Source organism: Andrena cerasifolii, chromosome 8 (genome assembly GCF_050908995.1).
Source record: "Andrena cerasifolii isolate SP2316 chromosome 8, iyAndCera1_principal, whole genome shotgun sequence".
Taxonomy (NCBI): domain Eukaryota; kingdom Metazoa; phylum Arthropoda; class Insecta; order Hymenoptera; family Andrenidae; genus Andrena; species Andrena cerasifolii.
This window is the reverse complement of record NC_135125.1, coordinates 9,279,027-9,292,451: the sequence shown is the minus strand read 5'-3', so window position 1 is coordinate 9,292,451 and position 13,425 is coordinate 9,279,027. Positions and strand designations below refer to the sequence as shown.

At 49.8% G+C, this 13,425-nt stretch overlaps 1 protein-coding gene across 1 annotated transcript in view; it reads right to left on the bottom strand.

Annotated features, from left to right (window-relative positions):
- Positions 1–6,264: 6,264 nt before the first annotated feature.
- E23 (ABC transporter G family member E23) overlaps positions 6,265–13,425 on the bottom strand; it is a 140,219-nt gene continuing 133,058 nt past the window's right edge. The window contains exons 12-13 of the mRNA XM_076817636.1: positions 11,192–11,400; positions 6,265–10,442 (exon numbers count right to left, since the gene is read on the bottom strand). Coding sequence (XP_076673751.1) covers positions 10,247–10,442; positions 11,192–11,400 — 405 coding nt within the window. The 3' untranslated portion in view covers positions 6,265–10,246. The remainder of the gene's footprint in view (positions 10,443–11,191; positions 11,401–13,425) is intronic.

Genomic DNA, 13,425 nt, shown 5'->3' with positions numbered 1-13,425 from the left:
AAAATTGAAGTGAAAATATTTCTAATAATCAGAACAGTCGAGTTGACAATAGATGCATCGTGAGTCGTGTAATTAACAATGCTCGCGGATCGGTATCAAGGGAGACAAGTGTTTCTTTATCAGAGTCGCGATCGCTTATCGACCGGGCGCCGTCAAAGTGGCAGTGGTTACAGCGATAGATCTCGAGTCGATTGTCACGACTGTACGAGCTGAGAGCATGGCGCGCCCCTCGAGACGGCTCTTCGCCGCGAGTGACGTTCCAGCTATACTTATTATAGTAATTGAGACTAAGGAACCGTTCTCCTCCTCGAGATCTCGTGTCGATCTCCTGCTTATCGATCGAGCGAGCCTCGCCTCGGAGATCGCTTCCAGTTCCGTTCGAATTCCAGCGCGACCCGCGGCGCGCTACTTCGGGCAGCGATACACAGCGGCTGCGATCGATATATCGAAATGACGGAGCGCGGCATCCACTCGAATCGGAACGAGCTTTCGATTTACAAAGTTGCGTCTGCTATCTAGCTTACTCGGAGCGGATCTGTCGAGGAGAATCGTCGAGAAGCTTTTCCCAATATTCTCCCCGCTCTCTCTCATTTATCGTGGCCTTAAGCCGCGCTTCCACTTGCGCGACGCTCGCCAAGGAGCACGCTGGAAGCTGCCTTCAAACATGCCCGGACACTCGGGGCCTCTTTCTAGGAGCTTCGAGCGCGTTCCGCGACGAGCGCTCGAGACGCGCGAACCCGGCCATTGGCGCCGGATTCGAAATAAATATGGGAAATAAGAACGGGTGCTGTACAGAGGGTGCTCGTACGCTTCAATTGCCCAGAGTGCTTGCTGTAAACGAACGAGGCGAGAAGAAAGTATCGGTGGTTGATTTACAAATTTCTAGAACAGTCAGCGAAGCCATCTGTCTACGCTCCGATCCGGCTTCCCGGATCGAGCGCCGCGCTGTCGATAACTTTCCCGCGACTCTTAGCACGAGCTCCAGGAAGAACTATGTTACAATAAATCTTTTCCGATCAACAGCTCCTCTATCCCTCCTCTCATTCGCTCCTCCCCATTCCATAACGGTTACAATAAATTATCAAGCGAACATCTCACGTATGCAACAGCGCGTTTAGTCGCTAATAAATGTTTATGGCCGGGCACAATCTGAGCCTGTCGAGGGCGGTTCAAATTTATTTACTTATTTACACCACGCGCGAAGTGAAGCATATCGGAGCGAGCCTCCCTCCCGAGGCATCTGTTAATCGCCGAGCAATTTGGTACACGCAAGGGGCCTTAATAATCCTATCTACCGATTAATTTTGTCACAGCTGTTTCTCCGTTGGTCGCAAGATCAGATTGTGTCGACAGAATGGTAACATTTGCTTTGAGCAAAAGGCTGTCAAGCGTCCCCGAACTTGAACGAGTGCGTTCGGATGGCTCGCGGTGGAACGATCCACGCGCGCGCGCGCGCGCGGAATTTTCGAAATTCTCGAAGCTGCACAAGAGTGTCGATGGGAATCGACTGTGCTCGAAGTAAATCGGTAACATTCACGTGCCCGCGCTCCTCCGTCGTGCACCTCCTTCGAATCCTAACAGGCGTCGAATCGATCGCTCGATCTCGCTCTCGGCGCGCAGAATCAAACAACTCGCTGGTCATGTTGGTTAAACCGTGATTTATTTACAAATTAAATAAGCCGAGAGACCGCGACCGGTGGCGTCTGTGAACCGCGAGCGAAGGATCCGTGGACGAAGATTGTGGGTGGAAGTGGGATCGATATCGCGAGGGATGAGAGGAGACATCCTCCTTCCCCGACGCGCTGATCGATCCACCGACAATTGTCGTCGCTGATTGTCGCTGGTTCTGAGTGGAAATGGGCGAAGGCTCGCGTCGGAATCGAGGATCGATCGGCTTCGATTCGGAACGCTGGATCGCGCCGCGCCGAGCACACACGCACACGCACGCGTGGAAATGACGAGGGAAGGGAAACGGGGGATGGGCTGTAAGGGACGATGAGGGACGATAACAATGATAACAGGGTTCGGTGCTTCTTCTCGCGCCCTCTCGGCACCAGTGCTTTCGATTACGATCGATCGCTCTTCCATCCAGCTCCCCCGGGTTCCCGTGAATTTTCCTATCACACCCTCGAGAGAGAGAGAGCTCCGTTCCCAGAGCATTCGTTCTCTAAATGTTCCCCGAATTTTCCTAATTAGCCTAAGTTTAACCAGAGGGGAACCGATTCGTGGTTACTCGCCGGGGACGTCGCGGCGCGCTCGAGTTCTCATTTCTGGGAAGAGGAGCGACAGGCGGTAGCGCAGGGGATGATTTGGATTTTCTCTCGGGAAAGGAGACAGTCCCCGTGCAAGGGCTCCTTCCGCAAACAGTTACGGTTCTTTGCAATGCCTCTAGAAAAATGAAAAACGCCCCGAAGGAGCCCGACGCACGTTTCTCGAGCGCGCCGCGCGTCCCGGCGACCGTTTGGCGTGGTTCCCCCCGCGCGTGAGTCCGCTCACTGCGTTAGAATTATTTAGCCTATGAAGTTTCGCGCGAGGGCGACGGGACTCGTTTGGAGACGGGAGTCCAAGGTGGTCCGTGCTTCGGACAGGAAGCAACGACGGCTGCTGGAGATCGCTTGGATTCCCTTTTCTCTTTCAAGAGAAGAAAGCGATCCCGAGCAGCCCCTGCTCTCCGAAGCGCAGGAGTCGCCACCGCCTCGGCGAACCCTCGAATTTCGCAAGCACCCGGTGCCCCGTCGAAACGCGACCGCGATCGTTCCGAGGATCGATCTACTCGAGGAGGGGATCTCGGCGGTCGCGATCCTCCCGAATCCTCGAGTTCCTCTTTCGACGAGAAAAAACGTAACAGACGTCGCAACGAGAAGAAATCGGCCAGCGAAGAAGCATCGTTTTGGTTCGCGGGAAGAAGATCGGCGACAGTGAAGATCGCGGGAGTCGAGTGACCTCCCCCGGACCACGAAGGAAAAGAACGAAAGAGCGCGGTGCATGGAGCGCTGATGAATAAACAGAGGGCTGGAAAGAAAAGAAGGTAAGAAAATCGGTCAGAGCGGTGAGGGGATGATTTCGCGACGATGGACGATGGTGGTGGTCGACAACGACGATGACAACGACGATGCTGACGGTGACAGTATTAATAATAATACAATATAATATAATAATAATATTAATAATAATGATAATAATAAACCTTACAGTTATACCAATGACGATTATCCAACGATTTATCGGTAAAATCAAAGGTGCGATAACGGTAGATAACGATATACTTCTTTCTTCTTTTTTTTCCCATTTTTTTTTCCCGTCTAAACAGGGGCGGGCGGGGGTGGTGGGTGGGTAGGTTTTAAATGTGTGTAGCGGGGCAGTAGTATACGTACGCTACTGGGATAACAGGTATAATACTATCAGTTAATTAATATCATCTCGTATGTAATAATAGTAACAGGGTACTTCTGTTAGTGCTTAGTATATGTATATATGTGTATGTATATGTATGTATATTTGATACGATCGGTATATACAGTAATAGATCGGCGGAGTCTGAATGTCGCGCGGATATTGGCGAACGCGGGAGATGACGATGATACGATGATGCGCGATGATGATAAATGATGATGATGATGATCGAAGATGCGGGTTACGCGTTTAATCATAATTTCATGCGCGGGCGGGGGTTGGGGGGTGGGTGTGGGGGATGGAAATAAATCGTGCAGCGTATCGGTGTGCTCTGCTCGTTAGTATGCATGTGTATATATACTTATATACACGCGCATGTATATACGAACAAGTATATACACACGCCTGGATATATATATATATATACGTATACATACACACTGATATATATATATATACGTGTACGGGTAAATATACATATATATAACCATAATTAGAGTTATATATTAACTTCTTTTTTCTCATCCTCCTCGTCTCCTTTAGCACATTCTACAATTCGATTATTAGACGTAATTTCATTCGGTTTACGGTAGGTACTAATTGGGGATCCACGGCGGCATTGATTAGTGGAACACTTTTTGGCATTTTTATTTTTGTTAGTCCCGCGGTACTCACTCCCTCTCCCCTCTTTCTCTGCGTTACTTTTAAGTCTTCCCTTTCCCTTCGCATGCCAGACAAGCACCCCCTTTTTCCTTTCATCGCCGTTCACACATTCTTTCTCTATTTTTTTCTTTTTGCCATTCATCCTCTATCTTCTTGTCTCGCGGTGTCTGTCTTCCTACCTGTTACGTATCGCGTGTTTGTGCGTCAGGTTTAATTCTTCTCGCGTGTCTTATCTGTGCTGCCGTTGCTGCTCGATGAATCCTTCCGTATCGTTCCTCTACCTCTACCTTGTCAACCCTCGAGGGTGCAATGGGAATTCTTCCAGAAGACAGAGCGTCGGTTGAGGGTAAAGCAGTGTGGATAAAATAACAGTGGATGAGCTGGTATTTCGAAATGGTAATTCGGAGATGTATTTACGTCGCGGCAGTGTGTTCTCTTGTTACTTTAGAATTAAGGAGTCAGTCCACTGTGAAGTAGCGAAAAATAATTGTCATTTTTTAGGATTTATTTTTTAGTAAACGGAATGTCCAACGTGAATAATGTTTTGTCTACTTATCAATACACTTATTGACAGTATACAAAAAATTTGTTTTAAATTTTCAACAGATTTTTTTAAATATATATTGCTGGTGATTCACTGGTCAATCACCCGCACCAGTTGAAATAATGTTGTTTTCAGACAATCGCGTTTAAAGCTTTAAAACAAATCAAAAAAATCCCTTAAAATTTGTATGTATACTATAAGAGTAGCTTAATAAATACCAAAAAGATTTATTGCATTATACGTTGTATCTACGGAGGAAAAACTCTTTAAAAACAGCTTAATTTGCGTCACAGTGGACTGACCCGTTAAGCAGCTACTTTACACTTTTTCTAATTATATTTGTCGTTCCTCGTTGGAGATATTATTCTATGTAAACTTAACGTTCTACTTCAGGACAGAAATTCCCATCGATTCCTAATCAGCCTTCCATCGAGATCGCCAGAGCTTTGCCATCGTCATTTGTCACGCTCTCAGTCTCCATGGGACGTTACTTAAGTCTCTCTCAATCTCCCTTTCCCATTTCTCCTCGTCTCCCTCAATCCATCTCAACCCGTTGCTTCTCCCCCATCCCCGTAAGTGTGTACGTGTGCTGCGTGCAAGCATACGCATTCGCATCCCTCGAATTCGACTTGGCACAAACAACAGAGTCTTCGTAAAAAAGGCACTATTTTCGTAAAGCGAAACAGTTTACTTCGTCTTCTCGCCCTCTTCGTCCCCCAGCTGGTCCAACGAATCGAGCTGTTCCAGTCCTAGTCGAAGATTTTTCCACAGTTCCTTCAACGAGTTAAAAAGGGAGCCGGATCAATGGACCGAGGTTCCAGCCTTCGCATTTTCAAATCTGCCACGCGACGCTACAATCTTTCCACTGAATTTCTCTTCCACCCCATCAGGAATCATACCGAAGCAGAATCCGCAGTTGGAATAACATCGTTCGATCGATGAAGTCAAATCCAATCTTCCTCCGGCTGCATTTAGACGAACCAAGGGCCAAAGACCGAGCCTCCCCCTTTGGGTTGTTTCCACTGTCGCCCCAATTTTCCTCCCGAGCCTACAACCCCCGCTGTCAGCCGAATCTGTTCGCGCTCGCGAAGAAGAAGCCAGAGCTAGAAAAACGTGAAAAATATCGTCGGTAGAGAGTTTTGGCTGTGTCGGATCCCACCGCGAGCCTCGCTGACGAGCCTCCCGGCGCTCGATCCCCTCGTCTATCGATCTCGGACACGAAGGGACCCACACGGTGTCGCTCAGATCACATCAACATGTATAAAAAACGCTGTCAGTCTTATTTCGTGTTTCAGTGCAAAAAGCGTGTGTAGAAGGTCGAGAAAGATTACGAGTTTTCGGTATGAAACGCGAAAGCGATTGCATCCCGCCTAGTGATAGATAATACGAGCTATCGTCCATTAATTACACCAAACCGACGCGTCGACGAGTGTCAAACACGCCTCCGCGTCGAGAAGTCCGACTTTCGATGTTGATCGGCGATTGAAATGCAATTGTTGCGCTATTTCCACCTCGATTGTTCCCGCGGATTTCTGTGGACGAGCAATTAGACACTCTTTAAATGGGAATTTTAATTATCTGTCACCGACGATGCGACGTTCGAAGAAATCTCACGATCCACTGCGAGACTTCAAGCACTTCGTTTCCTGTTTTTTTTGTATTAATTTTTCTTGAACATTTCTGTTTCTGTTCAACAGCGAAAGGTACTTCTGTTCCGCGTGGCAAATATTTATCTGCTGATTTACGAGATTGCATTTAGATCGCAGGTGCGCAAGAATTGCTTTTAATCGGCGCTCGATTCCTTCGAAAGGACCCCCTCCAGCCTGCCTAGATTCCATCGGTGGAAACGGTGATTTGTAAACGTATAAAAATGTTGGAAACGGTGTGTATAGAGTGTATACAATACGAGTATCAAAATTTTGAGAAGACATCTACGCGATTCGAAACGGTTGCGAGTTAGCCGATGCCTCGTTCCCTTTCTACGCCATTTAGGGAGGCGGCATCGAAGGCGAAAGAAAAGCAGGAAAAGTCGATCGATCGACGCACCTTCGACACGATTCTGCTTCCTCCGACACGGTCGTTCTACAAACGACAAGCGGGGAAAGCAGCGCCGTTCGCCGCGCCGACTGATTCATCGATCGACAGACAGAGGAACGAAGGAGGAGCTTCATCGATCTTCCCGCGGCTTCCAGGAGGATCTACGAGGGAACGATTTATCTCCCCACGAACCGAGATGAAAACTGTTGTTCCACTTTCCTCTCCGCGCGTCCCCGCTGTTCCTCGCGGACGCGAAATGTCCCGGAATCAAACGACCGCGAGAGCTGATTACGTTCCCCGAAAGGTCTCCGCGAGAAAGTTCAGCGCGAGGAGGCCGAGGAAAATCGGAAGTGGAGTTTCCCTGCGCGCGCTACGACGGGAAAGAAGAAAAGCCATGTAGGTGGACGAGGAAAAAAAGAACTGTGTCGGTTGGGTGAACAGCGACGGTGAACGACTTTCGAACGCGTTAATCCTCTCCTTCTCTTCTTCCTAACCGGTGCCGCGCTGCTCTCCTTTCTCTCTTGCACTCTCTCTTTCTCCCCAGCTTTCTCGCCGAGCCTGGTTCCCCATCCACTTCTTCCCAGCATTCTCCCGCACTCTCCTCCAGCGTTCACTATCCGCTCCTCTCCCGCCTGCTGTCTAACGCTCGAACAGAGAAAAAGAAAGCGATACGAACGAACTGATCAGTCACAGACACGGGCACAGCCAAATCCTTCGCCCCCAAAGCCCCTTTCTTCATCGCCCCTGATATTTCCCCTCCGCAGTCCCTTCTCCCGGCGATACCCCCTTAAATCCTACCGTTGGCAAGCAACCATCCCCCGAACCCACCCCCGACCGCGCTCCTACCGAACCCACTTGAACACTTGGTGGATATTGCGTTGTGCGTGCGTCGGACGAGTCCCGTCGCGCGTCCTTCGAGAGACGTCAGTAAATAATCGCTCGATCCGCAGGACCTTTCCTCCGCCTCCGCGCTATCTCTCGAGCCCGAGTTCTTTTGAGAAACAGGCGCAAGGGGAGGCCGCGAGGAGCGGTCGAAGGTGAACAGTCGCGCGATCTGACGGGGATATGCAAGGTTCTTGACGCGCGACGGTTTCCTCGAGCTTCTTCAAAGATTCCGAAGAAAGGCGACGGGTCGCGCGTGTGGACCGTCGACGAGTCGTCCGGTTGGTCCCACAGAGTCGTCGCGTTGCCCGTCGGCCGACTTGAAACCGCACGAAACAGCCCCCCCGTCGCGATCGTGGCTGATCAGAGATTGGGGGTGAAGTTCGTCGGACGAGCGAGAATTGAAGATCGGGAATGCAGTTCCGCTGCCACTCGTGTCTGAGTTTGCGATAAAAGATTGACTCGAGCGATGCCCAAACTCTGCTCAGCCGTGATCGCGATCGTCTGCCTGTTTATTCCCTACTGTAACGAACACTGGCTTTCCTGTCTGATTTCTGAGTACGTGTACGCGCGTGTGTGTGTGTGTTTGTATGTACTCTGTGTGTGACTCAGGAGAGGAAAGGATTACACTTCGCGTTTCTCCTTTTGCTCCATACTTTCCCTCGAACTTAACAGGTCACGGGGGAATCGTTTGGTAATCGTGACGGTAATTACAACGTGTGTGTGTGTCTGTGTTGTGTGTTATATTCCTGAAAAAAGAGAAACAAAGAGAAAAGTAAAGAACGTCGCGTGCCTCCTCGTTCAGTCCGTGTTTCACATGTACATGCGATAGTTACTAATAGAAATAATAATTAAAAAATAATAATAATAATGATAATAATTATTATAATTATATATATATATAATATTTGTATATATATATAATTTCTATGTACACAAGGTAGCCAATGAATTATTACACCGCTCGTGAAAGGTCCGTTTGGATCCCCATTCGTAACGTATCGAGCTCCTATAGAAAAAAAACATCACATAGATACGTCAGAGACCAGCGACAAGTTCTAAACCCGTCCACGTGGCGTCCGAATCTCGAACCCCCCTGGTGGTCGCAGCTCCTCGAGCCCTCGATTGGATATACCGCTCGCCAGGCGACTCTGCTCAACAATTAACCCTACTAACCTCCCCTTTCTTCCTCTTTGCCCCAATCTCCTCTATCTACACCACCCTCTCCCCGATCGCACGCCTCGCGCCGCACCTCCCCGATCGACGCTCCCCTATTTTTACAGTCGAACAATCCACCGTTCCTCTCCTAAACGACTCGCGCCCTCGGCACACCGGCGGCCTACGCGCTGGCCGTCGCCGCCGAGCGCTCCGCCTCCCGAATCCCCTCGGTTTATCATACACATCGTCGATAATAAAAAGTACTAACGTGTAATAGTAGTGTCGTAATGAAATAGCAGCAGTTCACCTTACCATCTAGGGCGAATATCATTAGAACGTAGCAATAGTTCCGCGCGTACGCGTTAATAAAAAGGTAAAAAGTAAAGGTGTTGGAGATAGTCGCTAAACGATTAATAATGGGCCGTTACGCGTGTCCAGCTAAGCCTACGCGATTCTCCGCGGTGTGTGTACTCCCTACTCTGCCCCCGTTATGTAAGAAATGGTACGTCGTCCCGTATATAAATGTGTTCGTCTTCGTCTTCTTCCACTATTTTTTTTTGTTTTTTTTTTTTTTCGTATCTTTTCAGTCGGTTTCGCGACGCCCGCGACGCCGCTTCAATTATTTCCCAAAAAGCACTCCCGCGCGCTCTTAATCTCAACCCCCTATCCCCCATTCGCTCTGGCTCGCTCGCCCGCGAAACCCTTTCGCTCCGTCCCCTTTTCTCCCGTTCTCGTATTCTTCTACTTATTATACCCTTCTTGCCGCAAGAAATTAAAAGAAAAGGAGTCCAGCAGCCGCGCGCATGCATTCTCGCTCTCGCACGTTCATCCCCCATCCTCGCGCCTGCTCTCGCACTCCGTTAGCTGTGATATAAAGTCTCTACGTGTACAATCTTATGTATTAGTCCTCGCCGAGTCTCTTCGACGGCGCGTCCCTTCGTCGCCAGACTATCGGGAAGGCGACCAAAGAGGGTGCCCTCGATCAACCCCCGACCGCGTCTAACCCCTCGCCCCGTCGTCCGGTTCCCTGGCTGTTTGAGGTATGCTAGTCTGCGAGTTTGCGTGTACGGTCGACAAAAATATTCGCTAATCGTTCGGTAATTAAAATAGTGCTGTTCGGGCGGCTGGCGACTGACGCGGCTCTGAAGCGTGACGCGTGCTACTTGGAGGGTATCGTTCCATCGGGATCGGCGTGATAGATACGTGACAGAGGCGTCTCCAAGTAACGAGCACATGCTCCCCAGCTTTGAAAGAGTCGCAGGCTCGAGCGAGACGTCACACCTTCAGCGCCACCCTTCAATCCCATCCCCCGAGCTGAATGGCTCCAAGCTGAACCCTATTCTCCTGGAAAAATAAACTATCGCGGCTCGTGCTTCGTTCGTCACAGTTCTGCGCGAGCTACGGAGCTGGCGCGTCGTTGCAATCTCACGGGACGAGGGGTTAAAGCTCGACGGCGTTCCCGCTAGCGTGGCGAGAGGTCCTCTCTGTGTCCGCCGACCCGCCGGTCACCGGTCGGGTCGACGACGAAGCGGCAAATGGTCCACCGGACAGGGATCGTCGCAGGTGGATTCACTTCGGTACACGGTAGTAGCGCAGCACCAGGTAGCCCAGGGTGCGGAATATCACGAGGAACGCCAGGAGAACGGCCGTGTTCGCCCACAGTGGAAGACCGGAGCCCCTGGCGCCGCCCTGGCTCTCCAGGATCGCGGACACCGGTATCGTGGTGGAGTTCCTGCACTCCGAGAACTTGCTTGGCTGCGAGCATCTGTCGTTGGAACAGAGGAGGCCACCGGTTAAACTGGATACCGTCTCAACTCCAGGCGCTCGTTTTTCTAGAAAGCTGGGATACAAGAAGGAAGAATCGACTTCGGGCACCCCTCCCCTCCCACGTCTCTCGTCCTGGACGGCAGAAGTTAACGTCCTAGTTGCAACATTATTCGGGGAATGTAGCGATGGGTCCGAACGGCTCGCTAGCGTTTTTGTTTGAAACGGGTAGTAATGGATTTTAATAAAAGGGGAGTCCAAGTCGATTCTACCTCCAGCCCGCTCTCCCCCGCGAGCTGTCTCGCCGTTTGCTTCCCTCTTCCTCTAGACTCGGGGGCGTGTTAGGCGGATCAATGTTGGCTAATGCGATTAACGCGTCGCGGGGGGTTATTGGTAGGGATTTTATCCATAGGGGGGTCTCGCGATCCTGACCACGGGTAGAGACAGCTAAAGGTGGCTGGGAAATGCGAATCGAATGACGCACGATGGACTGTGACGGTTGGACTTCGTAGATAATTAATTAAGGGGATGATCGCGGTAGGTATGCGTCTATTTCTATTCTACTTGCGTCATGGGTTTAGAAACTGACGTTTCGATCGAGGAAGAGGTGAAGTTTAGTGGAACTTCGTCGGCAATTTTGCTAAGAATGTAGGCGCAAAGGGCAGGAACTTTTCCAAGCCGCTATACTACTTAGCAAACCTGGGGAGAAACACAGGCGAGATTGATCGATATTTAGTAGTCTCCACTTACATGATCGGCTCGCCGACGCCGAACTCTAGGATCTGCATGTTCTGATAGGCGTAGTGGACCATGCTCGCGTACCTGGCCCACGCGAGCCACGGCGGGACCGCTGTCGCCAAATAGCCACCCAGTAACTGCGTCGCCAGCGTGTAAAGTGCAGACGCGGTTATGCTCACCTGGAGGTCCAAGCAGCAGGCGCCAACGAAGAATCCCACGCTCTGTAATCACACGAATCAAGGTTCTCAACATTCGTCACACCGCTAATTTTATTCCTAAAAGGAACCTTGTCCTCCTCGGGCATTTAATATCAATTTCCAGGGCATTTTTAGTAAAGAGTGATTCAAGAAATCGCCTCGTTTTGGTCCCACGATTTTGGAACTGAATTTTATGCCAAACAATACCATATGATGATCAATCACACAAAATTTCTACTTCTTTGACCTCCCATAATCTCAGAAACTAATTGTCACCCCAACTTGAAAATTTCGTGTGATTGATGTCTCGTCATAAGGTATCGTTTGGCATAAAATTTATTCCAAAATCGTGAAGAGGTGAAAAAAGGCCTCATTTTTGGGTCACTATTTGCGCTCCCACATGCGTAACACTCTCTACGGAGAAAGTCATTAAGCCGTTTCTCCGATGCACAGTGCCTTCGAAGAGCAATATTCTTCCAGTTACTTGAAGAATACTTAAAGTGGGATCGCGGCTTTACCTCGCGAATGTCATCGGCCGGGAAAGATCGAGTACGTTAACGGACGTTTACGCGCACGCGCATGCATTCCCATTGCTGATGCAGCAGGGTGGCACTGCTGGTGCAGCAGCTTGGGTAACGCTGCTCTGACGCAACTCTGTCAGCGAATTTTCCTTCTTTTTTTTGTTGTCAGCAGCGTGAAACGTAAACGCGAAGAATTTCGCGGTTTCCATTTCCCTGCCCTTCACTCCTGCGAGCCCTCGACGGTGACCACCTACGGTCAATACTAAGTCATTGCAGCATGAAAGGCGGTCGCGATTTACTTTCAAAACCACCTACCTATTGACGGAAATGAGTAACTCTCGCGTTTCACAATACGACCGCGCGCGCCGCCGCGCTCGTGAACGATAGTAACACGATTAGTCGACAGATTTAGTCGATGAATGGATACTTTTCTAAGCAGCGATTGAATTTATTTATGCCGCGTTACGTTTCGCGGTACTCGTTGCAACTGAACGATGGAGTTTCCGTTACGCGGAAACGTAGCAATATCGTTCTTGGATCTTAAATTGTTGATGGAAACCATTCGCGTGCAGCGGCATAGATTGCGCCCGCGATGCACGACAGCCTGCCGATGTTGCAGCGTTCCGCGAGAACAGAGGCGGTGTTTCCATAACGCGTGTATTCGTTTTACGATTCAGCCATAACGCGGGTACTTCCGGCCGAGCGTTTCGAACTGGCGTCGGACAGTAAAACCGCGTGTAAAACTGATCGCTTGATTACGCAGTCGGACGTTTGGTCGCGTGGGCGATATCGCAAGAGGTTCTATTTACAAGCTGTCGCTTCTCTATTATTTCATTTCGCGGGGAGGAAGTTTATCGCGCGATTAAACGTTCATGATTGCCCGATCTCGGATTCAATGGCTCCCCTTTGCTACTAGGCCACGGAGGCTCTAACGGTCGCTGGAGTCGCGCTTGGACAGCTTCGGGACACTGGATTCGCGTGAAAATACGCCTCGAGGTGGAATCTTTACGACTTCCTCCTGCATACGGAGTAATAAAATGAAATAGAACCTCTTTATTTCATTCTGGGGAATGCGCTGCGAATGGCAGCCTCGCGATGTCTTTGTCCCCGAAGCGGAGGCTTGTGGACGTGTCGCGGGGCAGCAAATGCAAGGTGAAAAGGTGAATTCGAAAGTGGATCATCGATTTTTACTGTCTTCCAGCTCATTCGATGAGCGAGTCAAGTTCCCACGATTTTACGAAGTAGCTTTGACCTATTGTCCATCAAGCTGGTGAGTAAAAGCCGCTAAGCGAATAAAGTAAATCAACCCTCAAATGATCGCGTAACAGGCGGATTGAAAAATAGAGAAACTACCCCTTTTTAAACTCTATCAACGTCCGACAAGAGGCTGCAGCAACAGTGGAGCGTTTTAAGTAGATGAATCCCGTAATTGGTCAGACGTGACGCTTTAAAGGAATGCTATGGACCTTTCTGCTCTTCCTCTACCAGTTAAGGGTGGCTATTCTTCTAGCACTGCACGCGCGTTCTA